The 14,001-nt window shown below is 34.2% G+C and overlaps 1 protein-coding gene across 26 annotated transcripts in view; it reads left to right on the top strand.

Moving 5' to 3' along the window:
* The window catches only part of FIP1L1 (factor interacting with PAPOLA and CPSF1), a 74,114-nt gene that overhangs the window by 45,549 nt on the left and 14,564 nt on the right, over positions 1–14,001 (top strand). For 14 of the 26 annotated variants that reach the window (XM_040625019.1, XM_040625007.1, XM_040625018.1 and 11 more), the window contains 3 exons: positions 10,168–10,194; positions 12,216–12,270; positions 13,679–13,734. In XM_040625019.1, the coding sequence (XP_040480953.1) occupies positions 10,168–10,194; positions 12,216–12,270; positions 13,679–13,734 (138 nt within the window). The remainder of the gene's footprint in view (positions 1–10,167; positions 10,195–12,215; positions 12,271–13,678; positions 13,735–14,001) is intronic. The other 12 variants (XM_040625021.1, XM_040625010.1, XM_040625020.1 and 9 more) reach the window with 1 other exon arrangement.

Raw genomic sequence — 14,001 nt, 5'->3', positions numbered from 1 at the left:
CATCTGTCCTAGTTTTATCATGAACCTGCAACAATTCAGTCATGCCTTCAGGCTCCAAATCTCATTCTAGTTCTCTTGTTATTTCCAACACATCTGTAGTTACTTCCTCCACTGAAGTCTTGAACTCCTTAAAGTCTTCCACGAGGTTTAGAATCCACTTCTTCCAAACTTCTGTTAATGTTGATATTTGGATCTTTCTCCATGAATCATGAACATTCTTAATGACATCTTGAGTGATGAAGCCTTTCCAGAAGGTTTTCAATTTGCTTTTTGCCCAGATCCATTAGAGGAGTCACTATCTGTGGCAGCTGTAGTCTTATGAAATGTATTTCTTCAATAATAAGACTTGAAAGTCAAAATGACTCCTTGATCCATGGGCTGCAGGATGGATATTTTGTTATGAGGCATGAAAACATTAATCTCATTATATGTCTCCACCAGAGAGAGAGCTCTTAGGTGACCAGGTGCATTGTCGATGGGCAGTAATATTTTGAAAGGAATCTTTTTTTCTGAGCAGTAGTCTCAGCAGTGGGCTTAAAATAGTCAGTAAACCATGTTGTAAACAGATGTGCTGTCATCCCGGCTTTGTTGTTCCGTTTATAGAGCACAGGCACAGTGGATTTGGCCTAATTCTTAAGGGCCCTAGGACTTTCAGGATGGTGAGCATTAGCTTCAACTTAAAGTCACCAGCTGCATTAGCCCCTCAGAAGAGATTCAGCCTGCCCTTTGAAACTTTGAAGCCAGGCCTTGACTTCTTTTCAGCTGTGAAAGTCCCCGATGGCATCTCCTTCCAACAGGAGGTGGTTTTGTCTACATGAAGATCTGTTGTTTAGTGTGGCCACCTTTATGAGTGGTCTTAGCTGGGTCTCCTGGGGAACTTGCAGCTTCTCTGTCAGCACTTGCTGCTTCACCTCGCACTTTATGTTACGGAGATGGCTTCTTTCCTTAAACCTCATGAACCGGCCTCTGATAGGTTCACACTTTTTTTCTACAGCTTCCTCACCTCTGTCAGCCTTCACAGAATAGAAGAGGGTTATAGGGGCCTTGCTCTGGATTAGCCTTTGGCTTAAGGGGATATTGTGGCTGGTTTGGTCTTCTCTCCAGACCACTCAGACTTTCTGTATTTGCAGTAAGGCTGTTTTGCTTTCTTAACAGTTGTGTGTTTACTGGAGTAGCACTTTTAATTTCCTTCAAGAACTTTTCCTTTGCATTCACTATTTGACTGTTGCAAGAGGCCTACCTTACAGCCAGTCGGCTTTTGGCATGCCTTCCTTACTAAACTTAGTCATTTCTAGTTTTTGATTTAAAGTGAGAGATGTGTGACTCTTCCTTTCACTTGAACACTTAGAGGCCAGTGCCGGGTTATTAATTGACCTAATTTCGTTATTGTGTCTCCAGAGAAGGAGACGGGGCAGTGGTCGGTTAGTCAAGCAATCAGAATACAAACAACATATATCAATTAAGTTTGCCGTCTTATATATGATTAGAGTTTGTGGTGTCCCAAACCAGTTACAACAGTACCACCAAAAGATCACTGATCACAAATCACCGTAACAAATAAAATAGGGAAAAAGTTTGAAATACTGTGACAGTTTACCTTAATTGTGACACAAAGACATGAAATTACAAACACTTGGGAAATGACTCTAATGGACTTGCTGAAGTAGTGTTGCCACAAACCTTCAATTTGTTAAAAAACAAAAACACAGTAACTATGGAGCGCAGTAAAGTGGGCGCAATAAAATGAGGTAGGCCTGTACTGTCAACTGTGAACTAACTACTTGCTTTTCATATTTTAAATACCTATCCAAATCTCTTTTGATGGCCTGTTCTTAGAATTTCCATGCTGTCCTGTCAGCATTTAAGGATACTGATTCAGATGAATTCTGATTCTGGTTTAAGCAGTATCTAACTGTGGTATATTGGCTGGTGGCAGGGAGATCCAGTTCATACTAAAACCAGCTATTTGTAAATTGAGACAATCTGAATTACTCCTTACTTTTACTGTGAGCTGTTGGGAGAGAAGGTAGTCTGTATTTCCATCAGTGTTTCCCAACAATGCTAATCACAAAGATCTTTTGTATACTTGACATTCCCTAAATAAGATAGCTGCTTGAGTTAACATGTTTCTGTGTCCATAACACCAGAGAGACTTTCAGATTGACAGCTGGTACAGCCACACAGTTATAATCAGAGTGGTCCTCAGCTTTTCCGTAACAGTATGGCTACATAGATCCTTACCCACTGAATATAGGCCTTGATTAAAGCCACGTTTTCAGTTACCATTTACCACAGAACCACATGATTACAGTATGTTCTATGGAGTTCGCTGTAATTTAGATCACCTTAAGAATCATAAGCAGCTAATGAAAGAAAGCTGTGGCTCAGGAGTCTTTTAGAAGTTTGCCTTAAAAAGTATTCCATTTTTCTTAGAGAAACCTTAGGTTTTCTTTTTGCTTTCTTGAGAAATACTAAAAGAATTTAATGCTGTCTTTGTTAACATTTGCTTTCAAATGCCTACACTTCAAGACTATAGGCCTGTATATGATGAGATAAATAGAGTAATGATGTATTACACCCATGTTTTGGGGTGCTAATTTTTTCATAAATAGGATTGTTTCACCAATAGGACCATATGTCCAGATTTGCCTGGAACCTCCTTTATACCTTCTATCCCAGCATAACTATTATTATTCATTCTCAGAAATGCCTTGACTTGGAGAACAAAATTTATGGTCAACTCTTAGAGGTTTCCAGGTATGACTCATTGCATAAGTAGATAGTTACTCCATAACCTCCTTAACATGATGAGGGGATGGAGATTGCATGCATTCAAGGGACTTTTACTGTCAAATAGCAGACAAGGAGAGGTGTATTTCCTCCTACCCCCCCCAACCACACATCTACAAATGTACATAAAATTTGTTAGTAATGGAACAAAATATTTGCCACGATTGATTTGTATCAAGAGCGGAGAAGGTTTTATGTTGGAGAATACAGCAAACACGTAAAGGATCTCTGGTCCTAAGTTTATTTTTGTGACATTTGGAGTAGCTTTTTTAAATGAAGAGGTATTTAATGTGGTTTTCTGTTACCATACTAACAGTAGCTTGAAAACACCGATTATTCAACATCTTTCTTAATTTTCAGAAAATTTGGTATTTTCATCGCCTAATGAACCACTCAGTAGTTTCTATTGTGTTAAGTTTTTCAGAAATACATTAGTACGGCTTCATGCTTTCGATGAGTAATAGTAGAAATTCAGTTGACCCTTGAAAAACACCAGGGCTAGGGGCAGCAACCCCCCAAGCAGTCAAAAATCTACACATGCCTTGACCTTCCAGAAACTTTCTACTGATAGCGCATTGTTGACTGGAAGCCTAATAACATAAACAGTTAACATATTTTTTATGTTATGTGTATTATATACTATATTCTTAGAATAAAGTAATCTAGAAAAAAGAAAATGTTAATATAAAGAAGAGAAAATGCATTTATAGGTCTGTACTATAAGAAAATCCACATATAAGTGGACCTGTGCAGTTCAAACCCCTGTTGTTCAAGGGTCACTTATACTAGCTAATAATAGCTAATATTTATTGAATGCTTACTTATTGTTGAAGGCACTGTTCTGAGCACATTCCATATATTAACTCAATGTGATCCTTGACAACAACTGAAATAGACATTATTCTAATTACAGAAGAGAAACTGGGACTTAAAAGAGTTTAAGCAATAGCTGGAAAATAGGAGAGCCAGCAGGCGGTTTTGTCCAAAAGCCTGTTTTGTTAACTATGTTGAATTGAGTCATGGCATTATGTGTATATTCACCCCAATAACGTGTCTTTTAAAAGTTGTTGTTTTTTTGTAACTCTTTCCCTCATGTTGAAGTGTATGCCTATGTACTTCTGGGTAGAGAAGTTTTGGAGCTTATAAAGAGCAGGAACCAGATTTTTTTTAAAAAACATCCAGTTAGCTGAGAATTTGCTGTTTGCCTGATTTGTGTTAAGTCTGTTTACTGAATAAACCAGTTGTGATATACATGTTTATTGGAAGAAGAATTGTAAAATTGGAAGATTCATGTTAAAGTGCAGTTGATTTTATAGTACTTTTTTATTGTGGTAAAATATACATAATATTTATTGTTCTAACCATCTGTAAGTCTACAGTTCACTGGCATTAACTACATTGACAAAGTTGTGTAACCATCACTATGATCTATACCTAAAACTTTATTATCCATAATGAAACTCTGCTCATTAAACAGTAACCCTAACCCTGTCCCCCAGCTCCTGTAGCCTCTATTCTTTCTTTATGAATTTGCCTATTGTAGGTACTTCATATAAGTGAAATCATTACATTATTTGTCCTGTGTCTGGCTTATCTTACTTGTTTTTTAAATAATTTAATGTTTGTGAACTATTTTTTTAAACTATGTTCAAACTATATAATATTTTATTATAGACTTTTAATTTAGATTTTTAAATGTTAATTTACTTTAGTGTTATCCTATTTTATCTTCATTTTTTATAATAGAGTTTATTGAAAGAGAGAAGGCCAGATTTATTTTTAGCTCATTTTTTGTTATATTAATCAAAATTAAGGCTCATGTGACTATGGTTCTGTAAGTCTTCAGAACAATTAAAATCTAGCTCAGGATTCGGTTAAGTTGAGGAAGGGTCTTTGCTTTACTGAGATACTATAGTCCAGTTAGTTCAGACCACAGAGAACAGTGATCCCTGCTTTTAAAGTTGGATATAGGGTTTAGCTGTTTATAGAGCTTAAAATGTGTAGGGTTCTGCATTTTAGAAGGAATTCCTAAAGTCATTCCTAAAGACTATTATCAAGGACATTAGTGTCTCATTAGTCATGTAGTACTATGAGTTAGATGAACTTAAAAGTTGTGTTCATTCCTTACATATCTTGATGATTTTGGGTTGTAGCAGTGACACGTGGGGTTAGGGAGAAAGGCAGCTCACATCTGGAGTCTTTCTGCATTTCCTCTAAGGCCTACATTGTCTGTGGATTAGTTTTCTGTTAGCAGTCAGGTTCCAGCACAGTGGCTCTTAAACGTTTTGGTCAGAGACCACTTTATACACTAAAAAAAAAAAAATTACTACAATCTCCCAAAGAGCTTTTATTTATGCATGGTATATCTTATTTTTTTTTTGTATTAGAAATGAAAACTGAGAAGTTAAAATGTTACGTAAAAGATACTCATAATAAACCCATTACATATTAGCATTAAGATATTTGTGTGAAAAATAACTTTTTCTAAAAGAACAAAAAATGTTTAGTGTGGTCTTGTTTTACACTTCTGCAATTTTTTTTTTTTTTTTTTTTTTTTTTTTTTTTTTACTGTGTGGCTTAATAGAAAAAAAACTGGATTCTCCTGTTTGTTCCTGCATTAAATCTTTTGTGATTTCACATGTCGTGTAGCCTCTAGAAAACTTTCTTGGACACTTGTAAGAGAATGAACATGAAAGTGGCAAATAACATCTTAGTATTTTTATGAAAGTAGTTTTAACCTTGCAGATTCCTTAAAAGGGTATTAGAGACCCCCTCGAATCTCCACATAACACTTTAAGAACTGCTGCTTTGTCAAAAGCTTAGCCTATTCTGAATGAATATTATCCGCACCCTTGAGAAAATACAATTTTGAGAAGCTATTTTATGAATATAATATTTATTAAGCTAATTTTTATAGTTCTGTAAGATTTTTGTTCTTGTTCAGCAAATCTGCTTATTAGTGGATGCTTTTTGCCAAAAATATATTTTCCAGAAGTACCTTTAAAAAATAATTCCTAGAAGTTTTTGAGAACTGTTCTCATTTTCTCTTTTGTTTTTTTATATTAAAAAAAAAAAGTGGCCTATGAGTATTTGCAGTAAACTCAAAACAGGACGCTATTTTTAAAGGGTAGGTGTTAGACAATATGTGTGTGTATATAATTTTAGAAATATTGATGCACAGAAAAGCATGTAGTAGAAGGTAATATTTAAAGATTTTTATAAACCTTGACTTTACTCGATTTCTTTGTGCAGAATTTACTTACAAGCTTGATGACTTTGAAGTAGAAATCAGTGAGAATTAAAGTGATCAAGCTTATCCATTTGTAACATAATAGTGCTGATGAAATTTAGAAGTTACTAGTAAGAACTTGGAAGCATAATTTGCATTATTCTGCCATGCTTTTTTCTTTCACTCGAACTTAATAGAGAAATGATAGGTAGTTGTTATACGTATTTGTTAGCTGAGTAACAAATCACTCTAGAACATAGTGACTTAAAACAACATATATTTATTATTGAGCAGTTTTTCTGGGTTAAGAATGTGGGGACTGCTTATTTAGGTCCTCTGCTTCAGTCTGCCACAGATTTTGGGATGGTCCTCTCAAAGGCTTGACTGAGAAAGTACTCTTTTTCAAGATCAAGATTCACTTCCTCTCCTGCATGGCAGCTTGCTTCAGGAAAGCATGCATGCCAAGAAAACTGTAGAGGATACCAGCAAAATAGAAGTCACTGTCTTTTGTAATCTAGTCACAGAAGTGACATCCCATCATTTTGCTGGATTTTGTTAGAAATAAATCATTATATCCAGCCCATACTAGGGGGAGGGTATAAATACCAAAGGTATAAAAAGGCATAAATACCTTGCAATCAGGGATCATTAGAGGCTATATCAGAGGCTACCTAGCATATATGAACTCTTTTCTGCCTTAGAAAAACAATCATGGGCTATATTGAGAATGAGTTCATACACAATTTTTATTGTTTTTTTGTTGACTGCAGAGCCGTTATTAATTTTGTGCAAATTTAAAAAATATAGTTAAATACCTTTCAGTAAGTCTCACAGGGCTGCTGCCTTTCTATTTCTTTGCTTCAGTTCCTTCAGTTCCCAAATAGGATTTCAGGTCCTCCCCACCCACATGCTTTCCACTGAAGAGTGTGCATTACAGGAAAAAGTAAATCTGGTTCTCTTTCTTTGAGGATGCCAGATAGATAGCGTAGGCTATCATAGAGCTCTGTTGTTTTACTTCAAGGTGTCACATGCTTCGTTAGTTCATAAAAATTTGGAATGGATGCTCAGCAACATCATCTCCTTGTTAGGAATGCAGATTCTCTGGCCCCGTTCCCGACCTACTGAATCAGAAATTATAGGGGAGGGATCCAGCAATCTGTGTTTTAACCAACTCTCTGGGTGATTCTGGTGCTCACTAACGCTTCAAAACCACTATCTATCCACTAATATCCAGATATTATAATATTAGAGCTTGAATATTACTTTTCCAAAAGCTTTGGCCTATAGTACTAGAAATCTTAACTCTTTTTACTGTTAGGCAAAGCTTTCCAGGGAAATAAACATTTTTGTCCTACTCATTTTATAGATAAAGGAACAGTAAAACACAGTACTTGTGTAATTTCAGTCTGTTAGTTAAGCAGCACGTGTGTTGGTCAGGAAGGTGGGAGTGTTGTGGGTGAGGACAGTAATTTTTGAGACCAGTTTTCTCTTATGCTGTTTCTCTTTTGTTAACAAAAGTCAAATACTAAATCGTGATTTTTGTACAAGTATATTAAACTTCCATAGTTGCATTTTGAAAATACATCTGATAATACTAAAGAATTGATTTGTATTGTGTTTCATCAACTTTGTGGTTCTCATTCGGTGAACATTTACCAATAAAGATTTATATTGAAATATCTTAGATGAAATAGAGGCCTCACAAGAAGGGCCTTTTCTAGTTCTCATGCTGTGTGATGAGTAGATAGTGACTGGAAAGACATCTTTACGTATAGCATGAGTTTTCTTTTTGTTCTTAATTCTTTCCAGTTGATTTTTTAAAAACCTGTCCTATGATACTCCTGTAGTGAAATTAAAATTAAAAGCAGGCTGTAATTTTAACAACCTTCATAACGTATTTAATACTTTGCTTATAAGTCTTTTTATATTTTCTGAAAATGTGACAACTTAGATGTTTTTGAAGGCTGAATTTTGAGAGGGCTGACTAGTAATTTCTTAGTTATTTTGTGTGAATTCAGATTTTAGTAAGCTGTAGTTAACTTTAGGTAGAGTGATACATGTTGCTCATGTGTTGATTTAAGTAGTTTATTAGGATTACAGGGTGGTTTGCTGAATTTCCTACAGTTCTTTATCTTATACAGTAGTCCCCCCCCCCACCCTTTATCTGCAAGGGATATGTTCCAGGACCCCCAGTGCGCACCTGAAATGGTAGATAGCATTAAACCTTACATATGCTGTGTGTTTTTCCCATTCATACATAACCTATGATAAAGCTTAATTTATAAATTCAACACAGTAAGGGATTAACGATAATAAAATAGAACAATTATAACAATGTACTGTAATAAAAGTAATTTGAATGTGATCGTTCCCTCTGTCTCTGAAAATATCTCAAATGTACTGTGCTCACCTTTCTTGTGACAGTGTAAGTTGATAAAATGCCTATGTCCTGAAATGAAGTGAGGTGAATGGCATAGGCCCTGTGACATACATAGCATTAGGCTACTTACTGTTGACCTTCTGACAATACATAAGAAGGAGGATCACCTGCTTCCAGAATGTGGTTGACTGCGGATAACTAAAACTGTGGAAAGCGTGGCTAAGAAGGAACTACTATACACCTAAAAAAATAAATAAATAGAAAATCATGTATTTACATGTAAAAACTAGATCACATGGTGAAGTTAAGTTAAACAGTGCTCTATAAGGCTTTATACTGTTCTAAAGAAAATTAGGTAATAGTAGATATTAAGGATGATTAACATGCTCTGCCTTTCTTACTTTTCCCATTTAGTACAGTGTCTGGGACTCTGCTAGCTTGTATTGTTTGCTGGATTCTTTTAGTTTAGTAATTTAGGATGCAGCAAGGTAACTTCAGGATGGATGAGAATTGCCATTAAGTATAGATTTAGTTAGTAGACATTTGGAGGTCTAATGATTTTTTAAAAATAATGGCTTACATGTCTCTTACTATCTTTTTCAGTCTTGTTGGTTTTGTAAGTTTAGCATATCCTCTTATTGTATGGGTAGTTAAATCAGGTGTTTCATTCTCCATTTTAAAGCCACTGGCTGCCTTAAGATTTTTTTATATAAACCTCTTATTCTGGTAAAATATTCACAGAAAAATTTCAAATTATTAGCAGATGTTTCCATTGACAAAAAACATTTGAAACTAATTGTTTTCATTATTTTTTCCCCATGCATTTAATTAATGAATTTGACTTTTGCCCCCTATTTTGGACTAATTTTGATGCAGTTTTTAAGATAGGACTTAGTAAACCATTCTATGTTGAAGTTATGGTATAAAATTTTTCATGAAAACATTTTTTTTTCTATTTTCCTACCTAGAAATGTCATTTTTCTTTAAACAAAAAGTAGAATTTGTCACATAACCTCTACATTAGGATTTAAGGGCACATTTGACCAATGTAAATTGAGAATGTTTATTTATACATAGTTTATTTCTTAAAAGTTTATAATGTGTGCAAATGAATGAGAGTCACTCAAATTAGTATTTACTGACTCCTATAGACATAAATTGTCCACATTTATCTTAATGTGCCCGGGGAGTATATATATATGAATTGGCTATACCCCCCTTTTCTACTCCCACAAATCAGGGGAAATAATAGCCTTTCCCCAGTGCTATTGACAATATTAAAACGATCCAAATCAACATTTGAACGTCCCACAAAGCTTTACTAAAGTGAGAAGTCATCATCTTCAGAGTTACCTTGTATTACCTGCAGTATTAAAAAGCCCATTGATAATTTCCCTATTAAAATATTAAATAACAAGATCAGATGTTGATTATCAAACTTAGTGTTAATTTCATGGAGTTTGATATTTATGCACAAAAGCACAAGTGTGCTTTTTTAACTGATGTCTAACTTTGTTTGTGATTACACCTAGTAGGGGAAATTTGTTACCAAGTTGTTAGACTGGGTTTTTATCAGGAGGTTGGATGTTATACTGGAATTGTTGGTCTTCTGCAAGAAAACAGAATGCTTCTTTTGAGTGAATAAGCCAGGAAAATGAGGCAAGGGGTTCTATTTCAAAGGTTTTTTTTTTTTTTTTGGTGATGGCATAAATACATAACAGGTTATAAAATCCAATTACTATATTAAATTTCATCACTTGTTTTTTAGGTATTCCAATAACTGTACCACCTCCAGGTAAAACTTTTTTCATGTTTTCTCCATCATTGTTAATAAACATGAAATTTCAAGCTTATAGTTACAGGAGGGACAGTGTTGATGTGGTTAGACTATAGAATAGGCTATTGGGATTTCAAGGTCCTATTTTCAGCTCTGCCTTTGCTTCATTCCAGTTTTGATTAAGATACATAGTTTTCTTATACCTGTCTTACCCATTTTTGTAGAAATAGCGATTCTGAGAAAATTCTCACTGTTATCAATTTGTTGAAGAAAACAGTATGGAATATAAAATAAAATTTTTATGAAAAAAAGTTTTTTCAGACCAGTGAATTTTTTATATGATAAAGCGACTGCAAAAGAAGAAAAAGATCATTTATCTTGACTTTATCATGGTTTCTGATTTTTCTTTTTTACCTTGCTGGCAAAACTCAGTATTGTGAGAAAATACATTCTGAACCATACTATTAGATAGATTGACAACTGGTTAGATGGTTGTTCTTAGAGTGGTGGTTGTTGATTGTTGTAATGGTGTGATCAATAGCTTATATGTGACCAGGGGTGGTTTTTAACACTTTTTCAGTGTTTTGTTTTTTAAATGTTTTTAGAGTGTGATGCAAATATGGTAGCAAGTGTGTTTGTTACTGAGTTCAGTATTCAGAGCCAAGGAATATGAAGAGAAAGAAAGGTGACCATGCTTGGAAAGGTGGGTCTGTATTCAAAATGACCTCTATAAAGAGAAATAACGGAGTTTAGGTAGCATGAGTTAGTATACATATTTAGTTGTGGAATAGTTAGTCACTGAATGTGTATCATTGTGGCTGAAAAAGGCTTATCAGGACAAGTCATAAAGGAATCATTGGTGTGTCTAGTTTAAAAGGAAATGTGGTTGAAAAGCTGTATAAGATAGGATTGTGGTCATTGCTAAACTTCACAGTTCTGAGATGTTTAGTAGAGGAGTTACAAATCTTGAAATTGGGTATAGTGAAGATAAGCATGGTGAATTTGAAACAACTTGTAGCAGGGCCAAAAATTGATTTAAATGGACTTCGAGAAGGGTTAAGAGAACTGGGATTCATTTTTACATAGAATACTAAAGAAGGAGGCTAGTGGAAGTGTTTTCAAATATGCGGAGGGTGATAGAGAATATGATAATGGATTGCTTCTTGTTCTCATTCAGGATAGCATATGAATTGTAGTGTGAGAAATTTAAATTACAGAATTGAATTCATTTCCTAATAGTAAAGTTTGTTAAAACTGGGGAAGGAATTGGTATCATAAGTTATTTAAGTTGAATTTTAAAGTCTTTTGTTGGGATGCTTTACTGCCTATCTGAATTTGAAAGTGCAGAGTAGATAAACTGTTAAGGTCCCTTTTAGCCATACTCTGTGGTATTTCATTTAGGTATTGTGAATTATTGAGAATACAGACCTCATGATATAAAGGTGCAAATTATTCTCTCTCCAAACTAATCCAAAAACTATGTTACATGCCCTTCTTTATAAAATAGTTCTTTTAGGGTTGTGTATTTAAGATGTATTTTATGATGGATATTCTCAGCCTTAAACATTTATATATTTACTGGTAAGATTTTATTTATAATTATATATTTTAAGGAAATTTCTATACATTAAAATATTTTTTGAAAGAGGTAAATGCTATTTTATTTGCTTTTCTTCAAAAGTATTTCAAGTATAACATATCTGGTGGCAATACTACTGTTTTATATATGGATAAGGTAAGGCATTGAGATTAACTTTCTCATACTCACAAAATGGGCTGTGTGTGGTGCTGAAAATAAGACCGGGTGTCCTGACTCCCAGTTTGTGCTCTGTGTGTTAGACCAGACTGTTCATTTAAAGTTTTATTGCTCAAAAAATCTTTTTATAAGTTTAAGCTCCGTTTTTTTTTCTGTCCATGGTAACATAGAGAAGCACGTTATGTCCCCAGAGAAATTTAGTGATACGCAGCAACTTTATTTCACACTTGACATTAAATGTACATTCTGTTAACATTTTTTATCTTATGATTGACTGTTTCAGGTTTTCCTCCTCCACCAGGCGCTCCACCTCCATCTCTTATACCAACAATAGAAAGGTAAATCAGTATGGATAGGGTAGAACTTCTCATCATTGGTAGACTTTTGACAGAAAAGTCATATACATATCTTGGTAATATTTTCAAAGATTTAATTTTGTAAAGATTAAGTAGTGCCTGCCTTTCAATTCATGAGTCTAGATCTGTGCTAGTTACTTTTATATAAGATGTTGGACCTATAGTTTGGTAACAAAACAGGACGGAGAAAACCAAATGACGGTATTTTGAAATACCTTGCTTTGATTTATGACACACTGATCAAAGAAACCCCTAGATTGGTAAAAACTTGGCTATAGTAATTTTTGTGGGATATCCAAACAGATGACTGCTAATCATGAATAATGCATGTCTGTTTTAGGATTAAGTAAGGACAGTTATTATCAGGAACCAAGTAAAGAAAAGCTGCCTTACTCCTTATGGCCTGCTGAAACTCACCTTCCACAAAGGAAGATAGGATCCATTCTACATGGCAACAGCCTTCTCTTTTATACCCTGCGTTTCTGGTTTATGTTAGTTGGAATGCCGTACTAAAGAGTATTTACCTCATAGATGTCAGGAAGCGTGGTGGTTAACAACATAGGGCTTTGGCAATTGCACAGATCTGACTCAAATTTTTGCTTCAGAATTCCCTAGCTTTGTGTTGCTGGGTAAGGTTCATAACTACTCTTTGAGACTCAGTTTCCTTTTACCAAATGGGGTTGATAGAGTTGTGAAGATTAAAACAGCTGGTGAATATAACACATCAGCACGATTCTTGGCAGATAGAGATCACTAAAAAATGGTAGCCAAACTATTTCCTCTTAAGTAGCAAGTAAACTCTATAAAAATAATGTATTTCTGAGAAGGTGATCCAAATTATATTAATAGATGGAAAAATTGTGAGAACATTACATCAGTAGAATCAAACCATGCAAAATTTTCAAACAGGAAATGATAAAGCTCAGAACCGTCTTAATTGTGAGAGTATAACGATTTAATTATTAAGTTCTTGTTGAATATATATTTTTCTCGATCAAAAAGTATTATTTCTTTATCCTGTCACTGGGGCTGAATTTCTGAATCATTAAAATCTGTTTTTTTAGTACTGTATTTTGGTGAAATCTCAAGTACTCTGTTAGCCTCAAAGTTTCTGTTATCTTGGGAGTCAAGCTGAATTGATTGGATTATTCACATTAAATAGTACTAGCAAGCTAGGTTTTTCTTTATAAGTGGGTATTAGGTTTAAAATATGTTTTGAGGTTAAAAGCCTGTTTTTTTTTATTAAAAGATAAAATTACACAATTAAAATTTATCATTATATGATGGTTAAATGAAAGTCCTAATTCTACCTTGATGTTTTGCATTTGTACCAAAATATTAAAATTTAGAACTTACTTGCAACACATAAAAATACATTTTTCTTCAACAGTGGACATTCCTCTGGTTATGATAGTCGTTCTGCACGTGCTTTTCCATATGGCAATGGTAAGTATTATTTTTAGTTGCCCAGATTCAATTCGAATCAGTACTTAAATATTTTTAAAACAATGAAAGCGTACTTCCATGGTTTAAAATGCTGTCTTATGGAGCAATTAAAAATATTAACTAACGGAATAACTAGGTCTTACATTCCATTCCAGGTTACTTAACAGAATCATTTTCATTTTTTATCAACTGTACTTTTAAAAATTAAGAAATGGTGGTACAGCAGGGTTATTTTTACCTTGCCTTTTCCTAAAAGGATTTAAGATT

Source organism: Ursus maritimus, unplaced genomic scaffold (assembly GCF_017311325.1).
Source record: "Ursus maritimus isolate PB19 unplaced genomic scaffold, ASM1731132v1 scaffold_8, whole genome shotgun sequence".
NCBI classification, from domain to species: domain Eukaryota; kingdom Metazoa; phylum Chordata; class Mammalia; order Carnivora; family Ursidae; genus Ursus; species Ursus maritimus.
Note: the sequence above shows the minus strand (reverse complement) of the source record. Positions and strands in the feature narration are given on the sequence as shown.